The 21,015-nt window shown below is 49.9% G+C and overlaps 10 protein-coding genes across 10 annotated transcripts; 8 read left to right on the forward strand and 2 right to left on the reverse strand.

The window, feature by feature from the left end:
• Positions 1–266: 266 nt before the first annotated feature.
• N7484_000812 (glutamine synthetase family protein) lies at positions 267–1,979 on the forward strand (the record flags this gene model as incomplete). The annotated part of the gene is made up of 5 exons (XM_057111232.1): positions 267–693; positions 748–1,004; positions 1,094–1,146; positions 1,196–1,885; positions 1,949–1,979. 5 exons carry the CDS (start codon positions 267–269, stop codon positions 1,977–1,979), a joined length of 1,458 nt encoding a protein of 485 aa, XP_056975969.1.
• A 1,908-nt stretch (positions 1,980–3,887) lies between these two features.
• N7484_000813 (malate synthase) lies at positions 3,888–5,507 on the forward strand (the record flags this gene model as incomplete). Its single annotated transcript, XM_057111233.1, has 1 exon — positions 3,888–5,507. The coding sequence occupies one exon, from the start codon at positions 3,888–3,890 to the stop codon at positions 5,505–5,507; it is 1,620 nt and encodes a 539-aa protein (XP_056975970.1).
• Positions 5,508–6,025: 518 nt separating this feature from the next.
• On the forward strand, positions 6,026–6,989 carry N7484_000814 (class II fructose-bisphosphate aldolase; the record flags this gene model as incomplete). The annotated part of the gene is made up of 3 exons (XM_057111234.1): positions 6,026–6,108; positions 6,157–6,660; positions 6,719–6,989. The coding sequence occupies 3 exons, from the start codon at positions 6,026–6,028 to the stop codon at positions 6,987–6,989; spliced, it is 858 nt and encodes a 285-aa protein (XP_056975971.1).
• A 352-nt stretch (positions 6,990–7,341) lies between these two features.
• N7484_000815 (putative aromatic-L-amino-acid decarboxylase) lies at positions 7,342–8,993 on the forward strand (the record flags this gene model as incomplete). Its single annotated transcript, XM_057111235.1, has 3 exons — positions 7,342–7,390; positions 7,462–8,392; positions 8,444–8,993. The coding sequence occupies 3 exons, from the start codon at positions 7,342–7,344 to the stop codon at positions 8,991–8,993; spliced, it is 1,530 nt and encodes a 509-aa protein (XP_056975972.1).
• A 169-nt stretch (positions 8,994–9,162) lies between these two features.
• Positions 9,163–10,709, reverse strand: N7484_000816 (Hexokinase; the record flags this gene model as incomplete). The annotated part of the gene is made up of 4 exons (XM_057111236.1): positions 9,163–9,516; positions 9,620–9,907; positions 9,957–10,391; positions 10,455–10,709. The coding sequence occupies 4 exons, from the start codon at positions 10,707–10,709 to the stop codon at positions 9,163–9,165; spliced, it is 1,332 nt and encodes a 443-aa protein (XP_056975973.1).
• A 781-nt stretch (positions 10,710–11,490) lies between these two features.
• Positions 11,491–13,140, forward strand: N7484_000817 (GNAT family N-acetyltransferase; the record flags this gene model as incomplete). The annotated part of the gene is made up of 2 exons (XM_057111237.1): positions 11,491–12,971; positions 13,023–13,140. 2 exons carry the CDS (start codon positions 11,491–11,493, stop codon positions 13,138–13,140), a joined length of 1,599 nt encoding a protein of 532 aa, XP_056975974.1.
• Positions 13,141–13,548: 408 nt separating this feature from the next.
• N7484_000818 (uncharacterized protein) lies at positions 13,549–14,808 on the forward strand (the record flags this gene model as incomplete). Its single annotated transcript, XM_057111238.1, has 4 exons — positions 13,549–13,650; positions 13,719–14,148; positions 14,199–14,707; positions 14,761–14,808. The coding sequence occupies 4 exons, from the start codon at positions 13,549–13,551 to the stop codon at positions 14,806–14,808; spliced, it is 1,089 nt and encodes a 362-aa protein (XP_056975975.1).
• Positions 14,809–16,498: 1,690 nt separating this feature from the next.
• Positions 16,499–17,547, forward strand: N7484_000819 (glycosyltransferase family 8 protein; the record flags this gene model as incomplete). Its single annotated transcript, XM_057111239.1, has 2 exons — positions 16,499–17,016; positions 17,076–17,547. The coding sequence occupies 2 exons, from the start codon at positions 16,499–16,501 to the stop codon at positions 17,545–17,547; spliced, it is 990 nt and encodes a 329-aa protein (XP_056975976.1).
• Positions 17,548–18,098: 551 nt separating this feature from the next.
• Positions 18,099–18,392, reverse strand: N7484_000820 (uncharacterized protein; the record flags this gene model as incomplete). The annotated part of the gene is made up of 1 exon (XM_057111240.1): positions 18,099–18,392. The coding sequence occupies one exon, from the start codon at positions 18,390–18,392 to the stop codon at positions 18,099–18,101; it is 294 nt and encodes a 97-aa protein (XP_056975977.1).
• Positions 18,393–19,209: 817 nt separating this feature from the next.
• N7484_000821 (FMN-dependent alpha-hydroxy acid dehydrogenase) lies at positions 19,210–20,914 on the forward strand (the record flags this gene model as incomplete). The annotated part of the gene is made up of 5 exons (XM_057111241.1): positions 19,210–19,237; positions 19,296–19,354; positions 19,405–20,638; positions 20,691–20,764; positions 20,828–20,914. The coding sequence occupies 5 exons, from the start codon at positions 19,210–19,212 to the stop codon at positions 20,912–20,914; spliced, it is 1,482 nt and encodes a 493-aa protein (XP_056975978.1).
• Between the last annotated feature and the right edge of the window lie 101 nt (positions 20,915–21,015).

Consider the following 21,015-nt stretch of genomic DNA (forward strand, 5'->3'; position numbering starts at 1 on the left):
CTCACCAAATAAGTTAGTTGGCAGGTTCCAGTTCCTTTCCCACCGAGCTGTATACGCGATAGTGGAGCTCATGAGGCGGTGACGGCGGTCCGGGACCGCGCTCTTATCTTATCTCAGAGCGCTCAGAGCGCTACGCCATCAGCTTTCCTGATAAGCGGTACACCTTTCGCTCCAGAAATCCAAAGCTGACTTTAACGCATATCTGAATTCCTAGGTGATATACCTGCCTTCAAACACACCCTATTGTCACATTACTATCATTCGCTATGACAGCCTCAGAAGAGGTCACCACTGAGAATGTCGCTGAGGTGCTCCAGCATGATCGCATGGTCAAGGTGGCTGGCATTGATGTGGACGGAGTCCTGCGCGGCAAGCTTATGCAGAAATCCAAGTTCCTGTCTATTGTTTCTGAGGGCTTTGGCTTTTGTTCGGTTATCTTTGGCTGGGACCAACATGATCAGACCTATTACAAGGAGCTCTCAATCAGCAACAAGGAGAATGGGTATCGTGATCTAGTGGCTGTGCCGGACCTGCGCAGCTTCCGTCGCATCCCTTGGGAGAATAACATTGCATTCTTTCTAGTCAGCTTCTTGGATCCTGAGACTCGTCAGCCGGTCTGCGCGTGTCCGCGAGGGTTGTTGAAGACCGCCGCTGCAAAGGCAGAGGCTGCAGGGTACCGCGCTATGGCGGGAGGTAAGCCATCACACGTCCTGGAGATATCTCAACCCCCCGCTGATCATTTTCTAGCGGAATATGAGTTCTACCAATTCCGTGCCCCAGGAGAACATCCCTCACCCGAGCGAACCGCCTCCCACACCGCAGCGTTCCTCCAAACAAATAAAGCAGAGAGCCTTCCTCCTATAACGGAGGGCATGTTCGGGTACTCGATTACTCGTCCCCTACACAACCAAGATTACTACTATGGCATATTCGACGCCTGCGAGCAGTTCCGCTGCGATATTGAAGGGTGGCATACCGAGAGTGGACCGGGTGTTTATGAAGCCGTGAGTTGATGCGCTGTGTGAAACCGAAAAGAAAAATAAAATAAAATAAAACCAAGTGGCCATATCTCAGCTAACTGCGGTTTTGATAGGCATTGCAATTTGGTGAAGCCAAGGATATGGCCGATAAGGCCGGCTTGTTCAAGTAAGAGACACCCGATAAAGATCAAGAGCCAAGACTAACCGGCTTGCAGATACGTCGTCAAAGCCTATGGCATCAAGCATGGTATCACGCCCTGCTTCATGGCTAAACCACGCCAAGGCCTCCCGGGCAATAGTGGTCACATGCATATCTCGCTCGTGAACGCCGATGGCAATAATGCCTTTATACGTGATACTCCTGACCCGTCTCCGCCTTATCCAGATGTTGCACACCTTTCTGACCTAGGCCGACACTTTCTGGCGGGTCTGCTGGTCGGCTTGCCGGACATCATGCCGCTTTTAGCCCCAACGATCAACTCTTACAAACGTCTAGTAGAGAACTTTTGGGCCCCCGTCACCGTCTCCTGGGGATTAGAACATCGCGCTGCTTCCATTCGGTTGATTACTCCACCGACAGCCAGTGCCAAAGCGACTCGCTTTGAGGTTCGCGTACCTGGTGCTGATGCGAACCCGCACTTTGTCCTCGCGGCGATCATGGCACTAGGTTGGCGTGGTGTTGAAAAGAAGCTCGAGATCCCTGTGCCACCGTTGTCTAAGGGTGACGACATGGGCGGGGCTAGTGATCAAGGAGTGCGGCTGGCTAAGACCCTCAAGGAGGCTACTGCTACATTTATGCGACCCGATAGCATGGCGCGAGAGGTCTTTGGGGATGCCTTTGTGGATCACTTTGGTGGGACACGAGAGCATGAAGTGCGCCTGTGGGAGGAGGCCGTCACGGACTGGTAAGTTGAGCTATTTTATCTCTCTATTCGCTGCGCTGGACACTGTTGCTGACAATTTGGCAGGGAGGTGAAGCGATATATTGAAACCGTCTAGGGGAGATCATTTGATATTGCGCAGTGCAATATTGAAACCCATTTACTTACCAAGGATGGAGATATTATATGTATATAAGATGCCGGCGTCAACATTTGAGATCCATCCGCATTTACCATTTGATTCTATATTTTATCACCAGCAGCATTTTTTCTCCGCATCGATCAATTACTCACTGTGTTGTATCGAAGAATACCTCAAGGTAGATAACCTTGAGCTCAAAGTAAGCACTAGCATGAGATTGGGCGCTATCCAGTGATTGGTTGTTAGTGGATGAAAAGACCCAACTTGCTCTTGGCATCGATTCGTACGGTATATCCGCATTCCCATTGCTTTTACCTCGCTGTTTTCCTACACTGTATGTTCGCATGGAGAGGTTGTGAAAGCAACTCAATGGCGATGATCAATGCTCAAGATGCGCTTTTAAAACTGTGCTTTCTTCTTGAGGATGGCCCAGAAAGTGGGTGAGGGGTTGTCTTCAAATGCTTCTTATGCTGCCACATTGGACGGAAGCACAGACACAGATATAGTGCAAAGGTCTCTTCATAAAGATGCGAAGGCTAATGCTTAGGTAGACGGGTGTGGTTGGACTCCACTTCACCTTGCAGTAGAGGCAGACTCCACAATCGCTTATTGCTGAGCTTCTCGGCTCATCCTTGTCAAATCAGTTACCTAATATGGATACAGAGTCACTTCAGAATGAACATCGACATTCTGGCACCCAATTCACTCTGGTAGCTTTATGTTTCGTTCGCCCTAGTCAACACATTGCTAACGCTGGCCGTATGGTTAACTTAAAAAGCAGCAATGTCGTTAGTCGTCTATCTTGATTTTCACGGATCTTGCAAGACGCCAGCCAGAAGATCTTGAGAAAGGCCTGCAACAAAGCCTGTCTCTAAAGAGCGACGAAAATCGAGGTTTTCAGCTTTTGGTAAAAGCGCTCGTAATACGGTGCGGTCATGTTGATTGCTCTGTCGTGACTTACTGGGAGTAGAGAATCAGCGAGCGGTAGCAGTGTCGGGCAGGGCCAAGATCCAATGGGCTGTTTGCTTGTTTGTCTTGTGGTTAAAGTCATAAAGCACGGATGATCGCCGTGTCAAGAGATAGACTAGTCAATAGCTTTTTAAGCTTCGCCTTCCCCAAGGTTGATGGTCTGGACCGTATCAGAATCACATGTCGTCACATGTCGATCCTTCACCATCACAAGTCGGGTCAACTCGGCCAATCTGCAGCATCAAACTGCATTACCGAGCAGGACCGATCCCAGTTGAGTGCTGCCCAGGTGAACCGCGGCTTGGCTTTCGGACGGGGAGAACAGGAATTAGCTGCAGCCACTCTCGGGTGCGTTAGGGGAGGCGACATGATAATCACTTTGAACTCTGTTTTTGCCGGGACAGTCAATTCGTCATAATAAGTTAACAACAAAGCCCCATCTTAAAATTTATATAAATCATTCAACCGACCGAGACTGATTTTCTCGAGAATCGGATTTTACGGGCGATAAGACTCGGTATACGGCGCATCCCGTTCACAATGGCACGCGCGACCGCCTTTTCTGCAGTGGCAGATTCCGGGGAACGGGCGATGTCGGCCGAGTGGAGGCAGAATCGAGAGTTTCCCGTCGGGAAAGTCGAATTATTGGCCGGGGCAATGGCTGAGCAAAGAGCCGCGGTAACTTCGCTCTGACGTATTCTATTCGACTTTATCTCCGCCTTCGGTCGGATGGCGATGCTCTATATATAACGTTTGTAGAACTACGGGTGTAAGGAGACTTCCTTCTCTTTCTCTCTCATATCTCCGTGAACTTCTGAAGCTGCTTGTGACTCCTAGCAGACCTGGATGGATAAGAATCAGATCTAATCTTCCTTAACATTGAATATATACTTCCTATACCCCCTCACATTCACAATGTCCTCTGTCGAAACTCAGCTTAAGGATGTTGCCATCCTCGGCAACATCCCCAATGACGCGCGCAAGATCCTGACCAAGGAGGCATGCGCTTTCCTCGCTATCCTGCACCGTACTTTCAACCCTACCCGCAAGGCCCTGCTGCAACGCCGCATCGACCGCCAGGCCGAGATTGACAAGGGCAACCTTCTCGACTTCCTGCCCGAGACAAAGCACATCCGTGAAAATGATGCATGGAAGGGTGCTCCCCCTGCCCCCGGTCTGGTTGATCGCCGTGTCGAGATCACAGGTCCCACCGACCGCAAAATGGTCGTCAACGCCCTCAACTCCGACGTCTGGACATACATGGCCGATTTTGAAGACTCCTCTGCCCCGACCTGGGACAACATGATCAACGGCCAGGTCAACCTGTACGATGCCATTCGCCGCCAGGTCGATTTCAACCAGGGTGGCAAGGAATACAAGCTCCGCACTGACCGTACCCTGCCTACCCTTATCGCCCGTGCTCGTGGCTGGCACCTCGATGAGAAGCACTTCACCGTTAACGGTGAGCCCATTTCCGGCGGTCTCTTTGACTTCGGTCTGTACTTCTTCCACAACGCCAAGGAGCTCGTGGCCCGCGGCACCGGCCCCTACTTCTACCTGCCCAAAATGGAGTCTCACCTCGAGGCCCGTCTCTGGAACGACGTCTTCAACTTGTCCCAGGACTACATCGGAATCCCCCGCGGCACCATCCGTGGTACCGTTCTAATTGAGACTATCACCGCTGCTTTTGAGATGGAGGAGATCATCTACGAGCTGCGTGACCACAGCTCTGGTCTGAACTGTGGCCGTTGGGACTACATCTTCTCCTTCATCAAGAAGTTCCGCCAGAACCCCAACTTCGTGCTCCCCGATCGCTCCGATGTCACCATGACAGTGCCATTCATGGATGCCTACGTCAAGCTGCTCATTAAGACCTGTCACCGCCGTGGTGTCCACGCCATGGGTGGTATGGCCGCTCAGATCCCCGTGAAGAACGACCCCGTCGCCAACGACAAGGCCATGGAGAGTGTGCGCGCCGATAAGCTCCGCGAGGTCCGTGCTGGCCACGATGGTACCTGGGTCGCCCACCCCGCTCTCGCTGCCATTGCTTCCGATATCTTCAACAAGCACATGCCCACCCCTAACCAGCTCTTCGTCCGACGTGAGGAAGTCAACATCACCGCCAACGATCTCCTCAACACCAACGTCCCCGGAAAGATCACCGAGGAAGGAATCCGCAAGAACCTGAACATCGGTCTGAGTTACATGGAGGGCTGGCTCCGCGGCGTCGGCTGTGTCCCCATCAACTTCCTGATGGAGGATGCCGCTACTGCCGAGGTCTCCCGCTCGCAACTCTGGCAGTGGGTGAAGCACAACGTCTCCACCGCCGAAGGCAAGCGCGTTGACAAGGCCTATGCACTCCGTCTATTGCAGGAGCAGGCTGACAGCCTTGCCTCCCAGGGCGCGAAGGGCAACAAGTACCAGCTTGCCGCGCGTTACTTCGCCGGTCAGGTTACTGGTGAGGATTACGCCGATTTCCTGACCAGCTTGCTGTACAATGAGATCTCCTCGGCTGGCTCAGCTGCTAAGCTGTAAATGATGTGCACTTGATGATCATGAATACCCTCTTTTCTTTTGGCATTGTTCTGGTGAATTTGATTTTTTCTTCGTTCATAGTGGATTAGCACAGCTGTATAAAACCATCCAATATTGTTTTCAAGCCTTGAAAACTTCCAAACCTTTCAGTAGATATATCATATAGTATGTTAGAACAGTTTCCTGCACACGCCCCGCTGCTCGGTCCCCATGACGTAAAGCCCAGAGGGGCGTGCAATGATCGTGTCGAGGTCGGACGAAAGCCTTGACCACCAAGGGCACGGGTGTGGAGATCAATTCAGATGAAACCAATCTTAGGAACCATTAATGTTAGGATCATGAAACCTTTGGAACACTGGGACTGTCTTCAACCTTTGATGTACCCCACACCAAGCCGAGTGCCTCGAGACGAGGGGCGGGGAATGAGCCCCGCACGCTAGTATATATACTGTAGTTTAACATGAATCATCCAAGTGAAGCATAGCCAGATCCAAGATAATTCCAAATTTTATTCCATGATGAATTGGCGCGACAGCAATAAGACTTGTCAGATTTTGACTGCGGCCGAGAAAGGTGGCTATGGTGTTCTAGCTGCGATCGTGTGAGTAACATGGGTAATAAGCAACCACCACTTACTGACAAGGCTTAGGTATAATGTGGAACACATCACTGCAATGGTCCAAGCTGCTGAGCAGCGCCACTCCCCATTGATCATTCAACTATTCCCTTCCTCCCTCAAACAGACCCCATCGCTAGTATTCGCCGCCGCCGCCGCCGCAAAGAGTGCCTCCGTCCCTATTTCAGTGCATCTAGACCACGCCCAGGACTATGAACAGATCAAGCATGTCGCAGAGAATCTGCCCTTCGACTCGATCATGGTCGATATGAGTCATTACGAGAAGGAGGAGAATTTGGCGAAGACAAAGGTCCTGCGCGAATATTGTCACGCTCGCGGGATTTCAGTGGAGGCAGAGACCGGTCGCATTGAAGGTGGAGAAGATGGGATTATGGATACCGGAGACCTCGCGGGTATATTGACGAACCCGGAGGATGTGGAGGAGTTTATTGCGTCTGGAGTGGACTTTCTGGCACCGAGTGTTGGGAATGTCCATGGAGATTACGGGCCAAAAGGACCTGAATTGGATATGGAGCGGTGCGTGGAGAAACTGGAAATCCGACATTGACTTTACTGACAGCTGGATGAAACTTAGACTACGGGGGATTTTCAGATCGATGAATGGCCGAGTACGCATGGTGTTACACGGGACCAACGACTTTCCACCGACTCTGACTCAGGCGTGTATCAAGGCTGGCGTGACCAAAGTCAATGTGAATAAGCTGGTGCTGGATCCTTGGCACGATAATCTCCGGGCCAATGCGACTCGCCCTCTGACTGAGTTGATGGACATGGGAATTGAGGTCTTGACGGCGGAGATGGAGCGCTGGATGGATATTATCGGCAGTAGTGGAAAGGCCCAATGAAATGCTTGCCCAGTCCTATGCATGTGTTTGATAGATGATATAGATGATACATCAGGAAAAGACGACAGAGTGACTAAGCCTGACGATATGATCGAATCTAATGAGACCAGTCCCCGTGACATTGATCAATTGGTGAATTTCGGATCCTATAAGTTTATCAAATCGATGTTGAATTGATCTCGAGCGAACCCAGAGTTCCCCACTTTCGGTACGACGGAACTGTTCCGACGCCCTGTCCTCGACATGCAAATCCTGCCCGCATATAATAGTGCATCTCAATTCCGTCAAGTCCCAATCTTCTTCCCTGATACCCCAGAAGCATCCTCCCTCACATTCTTAACCCACGCGAAGAATGGATCGCGACGAGTTCCGAACAGCGGCTCACTCAGCCATCGACGATAGTAAGCCTCACCGATTGGACTACCCAATTGATCAAACACGCAAACAGACCACTAATGGATCCGTGCTCCAGTCCTTGGATATTTCGACAGCGTTCCCGACCGGAGAGTCCTCCCGGCCGTCGATCCCGGATACCTACGCCCTCTGATCCCCGAGAACCCCCCAACAGAACCGGAAGCCTGGGACCAGATCCAGCAGGATGTCGACACAAAGATCAAGCCGGGGCTAACCCATTGGCAGTCGCCGAACTTCATGGCGTACTACCCCGCCAGTGTGACATATCCGAGTATTCTAGGTGAGATGTATTCGGCAGCGTTTACCGCGCCGGCATTCAACTGGCTCTGCTCACCGGCCTGCACGGAGCTGGAAACCATTGTAATGGATTGGGTGGCAAAAGCGCTAGGGCTTCCTGAATGCTTTTTGAGCACCTCGGAGAACCTAGGTGGCGGTGTCATCCAGAATAGTGCGAGTGATGCTATTGCGACCATCATGGTCGCGGCGCGAGAGCGCCGGGTGCGCGAGTTGGTGCTGGCCGAGGGTCTGAAGGAGGGAACCAACGAATATGATGAGCGCAAAATGGATCTCCAGCCACGGTTGGTGGCGATCGCTAGTGATCAGACACACAGCAGTGCAGCCAAGGGAGCGTTGATTGCGGGCACCCGTTTCCGCAGTGTGAAGACTGGGTTAGAGGAGAATATGGAGATGACCGCTGCACGTCTGCGAGAGGTATTGGAGAAATGCGATAAAGACGGATTGACGCCGTATCATCTGACCATGACTTTCGGTACAACCAACACCTGCAGTGTCGATCGCTTTGCGGAGATCAAGGCCGTGCTGCAGGAGAAGCCTGCATGGCAGCGCATCTGGGTACATGTGGATGCAGCTTATGCGGGTGCCTCGCTTGTCGCGGATGAGTGGCAGTACATTGCCGAGGACTTCGCCGAAGGCGTGGACAGTTTCAACATGAACATGCACAAATGGTTGCTGGTCAACTTCGATGCAAGGTACTTCCTTCCCGATCTATCAATACCCACACGTTTATTAACATCTTGCAGTGTCCTGTTCCTCCGCAATCGTCTTGATCTGACCAATGCCCTCGACATCACTCCTGTCTATCTCCGCAACCCTTATTCAGATAAGGGTACTGTGATCGACTACCGTAACTGGTCTATCTCCCTCGGTCGCCGTTTCCGAGCTCTGAAGATCTGGTTCGTGATGCGGAGCTACGGCTTGAGCGGCATGAAAGCGCATATCCGCAAAACGATCGGCTTGGGTAACATCTTTGCTGATCTAGTCCGCGGTCGTAACGATCTTTTTGAGATTGTCACCAAGCCAGGTTTTGGTTTGACTGTGTTCCGCATCAAGGGCCCGGCCTCAAACAGTACTAACGGTGCGGTCGTCAGGGACGAGGCTGCTGATAGCATCACCAAGAAGATCTATGAATTAATTAACTCGCGGGGCGAGATTTTTATTACCTCGACAGTGATTGATGGCGTCTATGTCATTCGGGTGGTGAGCGCCAACCCGATGGCAGAGGAGAAGTACGTTCGCAATGCGTTTGATATCATTGTTCGCACCACCGAGGAGGTTTTGCAACAGAGATAAGATCTATTATAGAAGAATGACCTGTCTTGGATGGTCTAATTTATACACCATTCCTAAACAAAGAATAAAATTATTTTTTGATCGTACAAGACTCGCGCTCACATGTCATGTAGAAGCAGTAAACAAGTTCATTGCTCTAGTTCAAAACTTCTATTTTATTTCTACTCGTCTAATACAATGGTTTGGCCTTTTGCTCTCCTTCAATAATCAATGCTGCAGCCAATGCTGCTCCTACGCTCGAGCCATCCTCGGACGGATTGAGCGCGATCAATTCCTGCTCATCAGGCGGCCAGTCAAAGATGTCACGCAGTCCTTGTGCAGCTCGGCCCTTGAATCCGCTATATTTGTTGAACACGGAGCCATCAACACCAACATGACACCTCTTTATGTTCTTCTTCTTCTTGCAGATAGCAGCTATTCCGCAAGCATAGAGACGCGCTGCCCGTGTGGCGACGAGGCCGATCAGATACCGACACACCTTCAAATCGTTGAGATCGGGCGAAAGGCTCAAACTTCCGTCGAACTAGGTCTTCTCATGTCGAAGCCGCGTGATATCCTGACCCTTGAAGAGTTTGCCATGCTCGTGCAGTGTGACGAGGATCAGACGCAGCATCTCACCGATATACAATCCAGATACCATCCTGATGTTCCATCGATTGCGAGTCAAATGGAGTAAATGGCAAGACCTTCCTGTCGTTATCAAATGCACCATATTCGGTGTTGATGATAACAGTGGCCTTTTCTGGTAGCGCAGCGCCTTCAAGTTTCTGGATCAACTTGCGTTCCTCCATGTAAGCCGCATTACAGCCTGTGCTGAAGATACTCCCCAGTTTGACCTTGGGATCCCGGTAGTGTGATGCAATCAAGGTGCCCGTGGTGTCGTTGAGGAGCGCGACTATTCTCGCCGGCAGGCTCTAGGTAATTTCAGCAACACAGCTCAACCCATTTTCTGGTCAGCCTTACATGTCTCTTAAAGGCAGCTTTAAGCTGCGGGATTACATCCTGTCCTTTCATTCCGAATACATCTAAGTTCTTCGTCCAGCGTTGCAGAATCCCGCTCCGTATGGACTTCTGCTCGACGGAAAACGAATAAGTAAATGACAAAGGTACGATGCCATCATCATCATCATCATCATCATCATCATCATCACTCTCGATATGATGCTCCTTGAGGAACAATTCTAGGCATTCGGCGACAAAGTTCCAAAGTTGCTCCCCAGTCCCGGTTTTGAGTTCCTCTGGGAGTTGAATTTTTCGTTGGAACTGTTCAAAGTCTCTCTTGCGGCTTGACAGACAGACTCTGCATATGCGCAGGTTTGTTCCACCCATATCTAGTGTCAGAACACGACCTGTCTCATGGCCGGAGGGAAATCCCATGATCCAGCATGGATTCATGGGCTAAATAATCACGGGTTTTGGAGATAGCAACGGGATTATTGAAACGCACTGGAGACGACTGACGATAGTGCCTCCTTCCTTTGAGAGTCCCTTGTTCAATTTCGTTACGAAATGGTCTGTGATGCGTTTTAGATCCTTTGGCTCGAGGATAAACCAGTTTTCGTACTGCTTAAGATACTCCGTCTCGTAGTCTGACATTCCCTTTAGAATCTCTGGGCGATAGCGAAACCCCGACATATTTGAGCCTTCGTAATCGGCCAATCGTGGAAATTGTCTCATGTTACAATTGGGAGCTACATAGAGACACAGAGTATGCATATATCGGTCGATATCCGCTCCCACGCCATGACGATCACACTATGACCGTTGACGGATAATTGATGTGAGATTTTTGATTTTCATAATTATTCTGTAGCAATGGGAACTAGCGGGTGCAAGTTCAAAATATTGAACTTTAGAACAGGGTTAAAAATTGCGTTGACTGAGAGCATAGCGTATGTATTGATTTGGCATGACCGATGTACTCTAATATTGAGTGCGCCATTGCCGAGCTTTTTCCAGGGTTCCAGCGCTCGACCTGGTTTCTTTTATTTAATTATTACGCTCTTACCGCTCGCACAGACATTTTTCTCCATTTTGCTCCATAAAAAAAAGCATCAGAAAAAGTCTCGTGAAAACGGGATCCAATCAAAGCTAAGACGTTACTACTCTCATGCTAGTTGAATTGCATTGTAGCTCTAGAGCGGTGTCGCTGACCAAATGCCGTGGTTTGTATGGTGCGTTTGCAGTGGCATGACAGCACGGGTGTCTGCGTCATCATTTACATTTAACGTTGATCCCTTTTTTTTTTCCCAATGATCTTCAACGTTTCTTCCTTCAATCCTCTCCGGTGACCAGATGTGGTCATTGGTCCTCCTTGAACTTCATTTTGGTGATATTGTGAACTAAGTCATATCGTGTCATTGCTCGTGGAGGCCCTGGTGTCAGTTCCCCGCGCAGGTGAGGGGCAAAAAAGATAAGAGTCTCGTGCGCACCTTTTTCAGTCTCCAAGCTCCAAGATTTGAGATCTTGTCTTGAAAAATTCCCTGCCGCGATCACCATGCGACACAGCGCCTGTCATCTCCCAAATGGCATGACATTCAGTGTGTCGCCTGTCTTTGGTGGAGTCACCTTCAAATCCAACGATTTGAATGTTCACAACTCCACTTTCCCGCCGGGATGGACGATCATCATCCACAGCGAAAAAAATGCCAAGCAGTCACAGGAAGAACGAGGTCGGACGGGCTCAGAGGGTGGACGTCCATCTTCTAGCGATGGCGACCAGGATATCGCCCGATTTACCACTCCGACCTTGGGCCGTGATTGCCTATACATCTCATACATCGTGAGTCCGCCGTCTAGCGAGTTCAAACCGGCTTCTTCGCCCACCCGCCAAATTGCTATGATGCTCTGGGCGACCTTGTGGTGGTACTTTCATGAGCCCGAGCCCGATCTCCACTTGGTCACTGCGGCATGCAACGTGACCCCGCACGATGGACGACCAAAGGGCGAATGGAGGGTGAACATTAAACGCGAGGGTATTTTTAAGGGCCGAAATCTCCTTCAAAAGCTGGAGCGCATGGGCTTAATTGCGAGCGAGGACTCCTCCGTTGGGCTGCAGCCCGTTGAAACACGGGACTCGGGCAGCTGGTCGAACATGTTCGTGAGCCGACGAAGCTTCTGGCAGCTAGACCCGCGTCTTTTTCTCTTCACGCTGACTCCGCGGGGGGCACCACCGTCCCCCTCTCTGACCCCGTTCCACTCCCGACATGCTTCTCCAGCACGGGATGGCATCCCCGCCTCGGCGATACTGTCGCCTACGGAGGCAACGTTCCATACCGGCAACCTGAGCCCTTTCACATCAGCTGGACCATTCACATCTGGCAGCCATCTACCAACGTATTACCCACCTGCACCCACGCAGTATAGATTTACTAATGGGGTCCGGCACCCGGTCCGCCCAAAGCCACCGCATCAAGGGGAAATATTCTATTCGCGGTATATCCCCAGTGTGGCACAATATCTCTCCTTCCGAATCCCTTTCCTACCAATGACAAAGCCCAAAGTGGCACCTGGTGGCAGTGAGAGCCGACCCTCCACACCAAATAAGCTAGTTAGCTCGGCCGTGACGGGTGTCGAGCAGCATCTTTTCCAGGATATTCCGTCTGATCTGGATACCTTGCATAAGTGGATGAATGATCCACGCGTCGAAGCGATGTGGGGAGTTGGAGGTCCCAAGGAAGTGCAGGAAAAGTTTCTCATGAATAACCTGACGAGTCGACACAGCTTCCCCGTCATTGGGTGTTGGGACGGCAGACCATTCGGCTACTTCGAGCTCTACTGGGTAAAAGAGGATCCGCTGGGTCGCTTGTTGGATTGTGTGGATAATTATGATCGGGGTATTCACCTCCTTGTCGGCGAGCAAGAGTTCCGAGGACCGCACCGAGTGGCGATCTGGTTGACTGCTCTGGTGCACTATTGCTTTTTGAATGACCTGAGAACGAATTCGGTTGTTCTAGAGCCGCGAATTGACAATTTAAAGTAAGATACAATCATCTCTGGCTGGATGGTGAATGCTAACTTATATTCAAGGCTTATCGGATACCTGCAGCAAGTTGGCTTTCATAAAGAAGGGGAGGTCAGCTTCCCGCACAAACAGTCCGCCGTGATGAGGATCAAGCGCGACACATGGGAGGTGCCGGCTCTTTAAATACCGAGGCTTCTTCATGACGAGTAACGAATCATTTGCATTGTTTTCGTGTTTCGTTTCAACCATATCATCCTTGCAACATCGACATCCACTCCCCCTTCAGCTGCCACTATAGCCTTCAAAGACATTATAGACGAATTATTTCCCTCCTGCAAATATCATCATTCAACATTGATTTAGCCAGTAGCCTTTCCAGACGCGGTTGCGGTCTAAATTGTACTGTAGATCGAATACCATTGATTGGAATGTAGTGGAGCCCTGGTGTTGTCCTGGTGCCAAGCATGATGAACCTCGGCTCCGAAGCTGTACCCGCCTAAAAGCGCTGATCGCCGGCATCCGCTGTACCCCGTTTCTACTCTACGTCTTTCTTTCATTCTTTTCGTTATCAATCAACACTTGATCGAAATCATGAGCAAACACGTCACTCTCTTTGAGCCTCCGCCACAGGACGACTCCAAGGCGCAAATCGAGAATGTGCTCGACTTGACGCCAGTGGTGGACCTCGGCCCAGTAACTAAACCCCCTTCCTACGTGTCACATCATAGATCAAAGGGCTAACGTACGGCCACTACGCTTAGGATGTCTTTACGAACACTCGGCCACTATGGCATCCTCCCGGGGCCCGAGGAATATACGGTGGCGCCGCTATCGCCCAGTCCCTGTCCGCTGCAATGCGTACCGTGCCGGCCGACTTTGCCGTCCACAGCATGCACTGTTACTTCGTCCTCGCGGGTGATTCCGAATTACCCATCCTATACCACGTCGAACGTGTACGCGACGGACGGAGCTTTATCACCCGAACCGTGCAAGCGCGCCAACGGGGCCGTCCGATCTTCACGACCACGCTGAGTTTCAGCCGAGTGGGTAGCGGGGGTGAGAGGACGTTGAGCCATGCGACCCCAATGCCTGATGTCTCGCTCCCGGCGGATTCATTACCGGGGACTGTCCAGGCTTTAAGCGATGCAGGGGGCGGTCCATTTGAGTCGAAGAAGGCGGGCATCATTAACCGTACGTTCTCTTCCACATATTGGATACCGCGATAGCTCACAATAGCGCAGGAAACCAGAATCCTGAAGATAAAAGAGTTCGACGATTCGTTCGGGCGCGTAGCCGTATCTCCGACGAAGGAGGCTTCCAGGCCCACTTGTCCGCCCTGGCTTATATTACCGACAGCTTCTTCATTGGAACCGTCTCTCGTGTCCATGATATTCCACGCTTCTCGTCCCCAGCCGACCTCCAAAAGCTCCTCAAGGCACTGAAGAACCCGTCTGACCTCGATGACGAAGACATTACCAAGGCTTTCAAGGAGTTGAAAGAGGAAGAAGCGGCAGATCTGCGACGTCAACTCGAAGGAGCCCTGAGCAACGCCACCAAAGATGATCATAAAGAAGTAGGCATGATGGTCAGCCTTGACCATTCAATCTACTTTCATAATCCACTGGCCTTCCGCGCCGATGAGTGGATGTTCGTTGAAACGGAGAGCCCTTGGGCGGGAGAGGGACGCGGATTGGCGATTCAAAAGTTATGGTCGCAAAACGGGACATTGATTGCCACATGTACCCAAGAGGTATGAATGAATTTCCTGCCTTCTTTTTGGCCTACGCTGACCAGATATCATAGGGTGTCGTGCGATTAAAGCAGGATAAACCTCCGCTGTCCAAGATCTAGCCTTCGAATTTTGTTGGACCTTCATTGTTTGTGAATATTGTTCCCTTTCTTCCTACATACCTTTTATTATAGATCTCTCTTTATCTCCGTTACCCAGTTTTTTTGACTTGATTCAAGACTTGGGCATGATACCACAAATTACATCTATTCCATTACTACCCATGCACCAATCTTTGTCTCTAGATTCAATATTTACAATTCCCAACGGATTTGAATTGTCGGCATAAGCATTTACGGCGTTGACCTTCAAGATTATTATAAATGACGCTCACGTTGGTCAGCTACGTCCTCTACAAATGACTATAGTAGTAATTATATAAGAAGGAAAAAGGCAAAAAAAGAAAAAAAAATAGTCGCGCCCGGGATCGAACCGGGAACCTTCTGAGTGATTCAATTACAGGATAATGTGAATCAGAAATCATGACCATTAGACCACGCGACTAGATTATGTAATTTTTAACCCTGCTAGTTATATCACATGAAAGCCTTTTCGAAAGGCCTAGCCTAATTGACATGTATAGCAACACAGATTTCCTTCCACCTTTCTTTTTCACTATCTATGTTTCTGCCAAGTCAAGACTTTATAACAGCATTATCAAAACCTTACTTGATAATATCGCGACTATATGTCCCGATTCATACTGAGCTGTTGTACGCTATGGTCATTACTGTAATTGACAATCCACCTTCATTCAGGGCTGGCTTTCGTATACATAGATGATTAGAGGGAGTTAAAATAAAAAAAAAAAAAAAAAAAAAAAAAGTTAGTCGCGCCCGGGATCGAACCGGGAACCTTCTGAGTGATTCAATCACAGAATGATGTGAATCAGAAATCATGACCATTAGACCACGCGACTTGGATGAGTAATTTTCCTATTTTTAACAATATCACCCTTGCATGGGACATCAAATTTTACGATACTAGTCACAGTTGTTGGCATACATACGCTCTCTCCGCTCTTGTCATGTGAATGTCCTACTTAGAATACTCAAAACGGAGACGGCTTGGGAAGAACCTTGGATTACTGGCACATCTACATCATATATGCCCATAGTCAGGTCTGGGGTCCTGGATTGATAGTTTTTTTCTGTATTGAAATTTGGAAGGGCCTGAATATTCATCGAATAATCCCAATTGGAAGTTAGGGCACACATGTTAGTCTCTAGATTTATATATCAGGTCCAATGGCAGTGGCAATGTCAATGGCCATGGCAACCGAAAGGTCATGGCTAGATTTCTTAGATGTTTACATTTGCTGAGTTTTGTGGTTGGGATGGAAATATATAAGCGGACCTCGCCGAGGACGCTGTTTTTCGGTCGGCCCCAAGAACCCTGGAGTTTTGCCCACACACAGGGAGTGATATTATAGATTAATTCTGCAGTGTTACTTATCATCCTAGTATTGTGTAGCTTGGAAGCATCAGAAGTCAATCAATCCACCAGGTGAGCGGATCACGTTATCTGACAAGTGAGGGTACGTATTACTTTGGATAAGGAACTCTGAACATTCCCCACATTATTGATAACGGCCAGGAACATCCGCACCCCTCCTATCAACGCTTCCTTCAACCTTACCTTGCGTTCGAAACCTTTATCCTGCTCCAATCCACGAGAACGGTAGTGTATTCAATCGCAATGCATTGATCCATGAGCTGACCCTTGGATCAGCTAAGAGCGACGTTCTTTATCATGGCCGACGGGAACAAGGCACATCCGTCCAAAGGTACGCGCAGCTCAACCAACCCCGATGATCGACAAGTAACACTCGCAGTATGGACAACACTGATCACCAACACCGCCTACCTGTCGGGTCTTCTGACCTTGGATTACTCGCTCAAGAAAGTAGGCTCCAAGTACCCACTGGTAGCCCTGTACACAGATTCATTTCCGGCGGAGGGTCATAAAGCCCTGGATGCACGCGGTATCTTAAAACAACATGTCGCCTATCTGCTCCCCTCAACACCAAGGGAATACGCCAATGATCCGCGCTTCTACGACTGCTGGTCTAAGCTCACTCCATTCTCCCTCGTAGAATATGATCGTGTCGTCCAGCTCGACAGCGATATGCTCGTGCTCAAGAATATGGATGAACTAATGGAACTCGACCTCGACCCACCCTCTGCAGCTGGCACAGGCAACCGAGTTTTTGCTGCCAGTCACGCCTGTGCTTGCAATCCACTCAAGAAGCCTCATTACCCCTCAAATTGGTGTGGCCGACCCTAGTCTTTTTGAGTCTCAGCGTTCACTTCAGACTGACCATCAACAGGATCCCGGCCAACTGTGCCTACACTACACAGCACGCCACCCCAGACATTGCGCAAACAATGGGCCCAGCATCCGGTGCTGCCTTTGGTATGCCTAACGGAGGCCTCCAGGTCGTGAACCCATCCAAGGAAATATACGACAAAATTGTGAGCCAGCTTGACACTTCGGCCACATTAGACTACGATTTCGCAGACCAGTCCCTCCTAGGAGACCTCTTCCATGGGCGCTGGGTGGCGCTTCCGTACATTTACAATGCGCTGAAGACTCTGCGGTGGGAGGGGGTGCACGATGCCATCTGGCGAGACGAAAGTGTGAAGAATGTGCATTACATCCTCAGCCCGAAACCCTGGGATGAGTGGGCAGACGAAGAGAAAGAGACCAAGACTAAGGATGCGTCGCATATTTGGTGGTTCAAGATGAATGAGGAGAGGTTAAAAGAGGAAGAGAAGAATGGTGTTAAGGATCAATTCTGATCCCATTACCGGACGTTCTCGATAAAAAGAATTTTAATATACGACATGAAAGGATAAACCACTAGATTTAGAAGTAGACATGTGTATGTGATGTGGCATATGTCACCATTATCTGGTCATTCTGCCATATGTTGCTCGAATGCCAAATGTGCTGTATCGCTCCACTCTCATTGCAGCGCTGCAACCAATTGACCAACGATCCTCATTTCACGATCTTAGTTTTCATCCCACGTCCAGAGCAACCAAAAACCGGACACAGGCATCACTCACGGAGTCCCGCATTGCCGGACGAGCCCTTTATCCTTCAGATGACCATAACCATAACCATAACCATAACCATAGCCATAAACTTAAACATAACCTTAAACTTGCCTTACTTGAATTTATCCTCATGCCTCTTTCTGAGATCTTCTCATTGCTGTTTATGGAGGGTCATGGTATCGAATGTTGTGAAAATTTCCTATCTTAACGACCCCAATGCGGTGTTGGCTATCACACCTGTAATCTAATCAGGTCTGAAACACCGCAGCAAAGAATCTGCCATTTGACTCTCATATCATGGAAGTAGCCGTTGCCGTATCAGTGGCTGCTGTCATAAGGTCCCCAGCCTTCTTGAGCTCTTGGTTGAACTTCTGCTTGTCATAGTATGCTGCGACCTCCCCAGCCGGTGCCTTGTTCCATCCAACATCGGATAATTCAACAGCTTGACCTTTTTTTTTAAAAGAGTAGTTACTATACTCCTTGGGAGTGATGTGACTTCTTGTCCCGTTCTTCCGATCGATCAATGTGTAGACAACCTGGGGGCGATCGAAGAGGACATTGATGCACAGTAAAAATTTCGTCATCACAAATATTACGGCGATTTGAGTTACATGGTATGATGTCGGTTCTATTCGGCGATACCAGGCCACTCTGCGCAAGAGCCACACGATGGGGCGTCGAGTCTGTGTGATGAGCATGAATACTAGGCTCGCGAGTGTGTAGCTGATCAAAGATTTCAGGTTCAAGGTCGCAAATTCGGCCAAGAATAAAAAGCCCAGCGATGATCTGATGATCCTATCTGTCGAGCTTTGATGGATGTTTACGGGTTCATCGTGGCAGCTACGGCGCCTTCAACTGATGTATTTGTCTGATTGTTACCACCGAATACCGCAAGTCTTATGCTGCCTCGAAATGATTGGAACATTGGACGACACAATATCATTAGGTCCACCCGTATGTGTTCGCGTAAGAAATACCTAGAGAGGCGATTGCAAAGGATCCATCAACATGGCTAGACGGCGTCTGCTTGGTTACGTGCGCCTCCTTATGCCATGCGGCATCGCCGAGTGATGGCCGCATCAAAGTCGAAAAATTTGAGAATTGAGACTGATTGCAAGTCTGCCAAAGGGAGAATGGATTCCGTACACAAATCCGGGGACGTTGACTGGTACTCCACAGCTTGTTGAGTCGTGCAAAGACCGCCAGAGTTTCCCCACCAATAAGGTCTATGAATTTCTAAGGCTTGGCGTCGGCTATCCAATTTACCCAACGTAGAACCAGTCGCCGTCATTTCCCCACACTCTATGGTCGGCGCCTTCTCCGAATATCGTAATCTCCATTCCTTTTCTCCTCAACTTCCATTCCTCGCCCTTGTATTGTGGCTTTCTCATTCTATACGCAATGGCAAAGGTATTCGATGCGGCTGAAGGTATGTTGTATCCTCCGCACGTCGCTTGCCCTGCCCTGTCTCTAATGTAAATCCGCAGTCGCAAAGCACAACACTCGGGAGAGTTGCTGGGTGGTGCTATACGGAAAAGTCTATGATGTGAGTTACGATCTGGAGGTACATGACTGAAACTGACTCGTCGAGGCAAGGTGACCGATTTCCTGTCAAGTCACCCCGGTGGAGCCAAGATCATTCTAAAGTTGGCAGGCAAGGATGCCACCGAGGAATATGATCCAATTCACCCCCCGGGCATCTTAGAGGAAGAACTCAAGCCAGAGCAATGCATTGGAACCGTGGATATAGGCACCTTGCCCAAGGATGAGGCCCCGGTTGAGACGCAGGAGCCGGCGCAAGGACCACCGCCCATGGAGACCCTTCTCAATCTGGATGAAATCGAGGAGGTTGCCACCAAGCAGGTCACTAAGAAGGCATGGGCATACTACTGGTCAGCTGCCGATGACAAATTCTCCAAAAAATTCAACAACGAAGCCTATCGATCAATTCTCCTCCGACCAAGAGTGTTTAGGGACTGTGAGCGATGTGATTTTTCGAGCACCGTGTTGGGTCATAAACTGGGGATGCCACTATATGTGTCCCCTGCTGCCATGGCCCGTCTCGGTCATCCGGCGGGCGAGGCAGGAATCGCAGAGGCCTGCCGCAGCTTTGGTGCGATGCAAATCATTTCCAACAATGCATCAATGACCCCAGAACAGATCGTCAAGGACGCGGCGCCGGACCAAGTATTTGGATGGCAGTTGTATGTTCAAATTGATCGGAAGAAGAGCGCGGCCATGTTGGCGCGAATCAACAAACTTAAGGCAATCAAGTTCATTGTCTTGACTTTGGACACCCCAGTCCCGGGAAAGCGCGAAGACGACGAGCGAAGCAGCATGGTGGGAGCACCGGCACCAGGTGCAGTGAAGGAGGCTGACAGGTCGAAGGGTACTCCTGATGTTTCCGAAGCATCAGGAGGCGTGGGGAAAACTCTTTTTGCTGGCACGGACCCGACCTTGACCTGGCGCGAGAGTTTGCCTTGGTTGGCTGAACACACTGACCTGCCTATTGTTCTCAAGGGTTTGCAAACACACGAGGATGCCTACCTTGCATCATTACACGCCCCGCAAGTCAAGGGAATTATTCTTTCTAACCATGGTGGACGAGCTTTGGACACAGCACCGCCAGCAGTACACACTCTGCTAGAGATTCGCAAATACTGTCCAGAGGTCTTCGACAAAATCGAAGTATATGTCGATGGTGGAATCCGTCGCGGTACTGATATCGTCAAGGCGCTTTGCCTGGGCGCCAAAGCGGTGGGCATTGGGCGTGCTGCTCTCTGGGGACTAGGAGCCGGTGGTGTAGACGGTGTCCGTCGAGTATTGCAGAGTATGTATACCCAGATTAGCTTGATTCAAGTCTCGCCTAACCGTCTCAATAGTTCTGTCGGATGAAAGTCAGACATGCATGCGCTTGCTTGGAGTGGAAACGGTGGACGCCCTCGGACCTCAATACGTATGCAGCCACAACCATCCTGGTCCCTTTGTGACAAACACTGACTTGAACATTTCTTTCTAGATCAACACTCGCATGACTGAACAGCAGATCTTCGACGGGCCTTCAGGTCTAGAATCGTTACGGCGTGATTTCCGAGCGAGACTTTAGATGCAAGCAGCATTTAGACTGTGTGAATTTGGCCTATACTCTATATAAAGTTTTGTTTTCCAATTGTCAATGCTATGGACAAGATTTGAGCGATTTCTGCT

Source organism: Penicillium longicatenatum, assembly GCF_028827895.1.
Source record: "Penicillium longicatenatum strain IBT 33135 chromosome Unknown contig_1_segment0_segment0, whole genome shotgun sequence".
In the NCBI taxonomy this organism is placed as follows: domain Eukaryota; kingdom Fungi; phylum Ascomycota; class Eurotiomycetes; order Eurotiales; family Aspergillaceae; genus Penicillium; species Penicillium longicatenatum.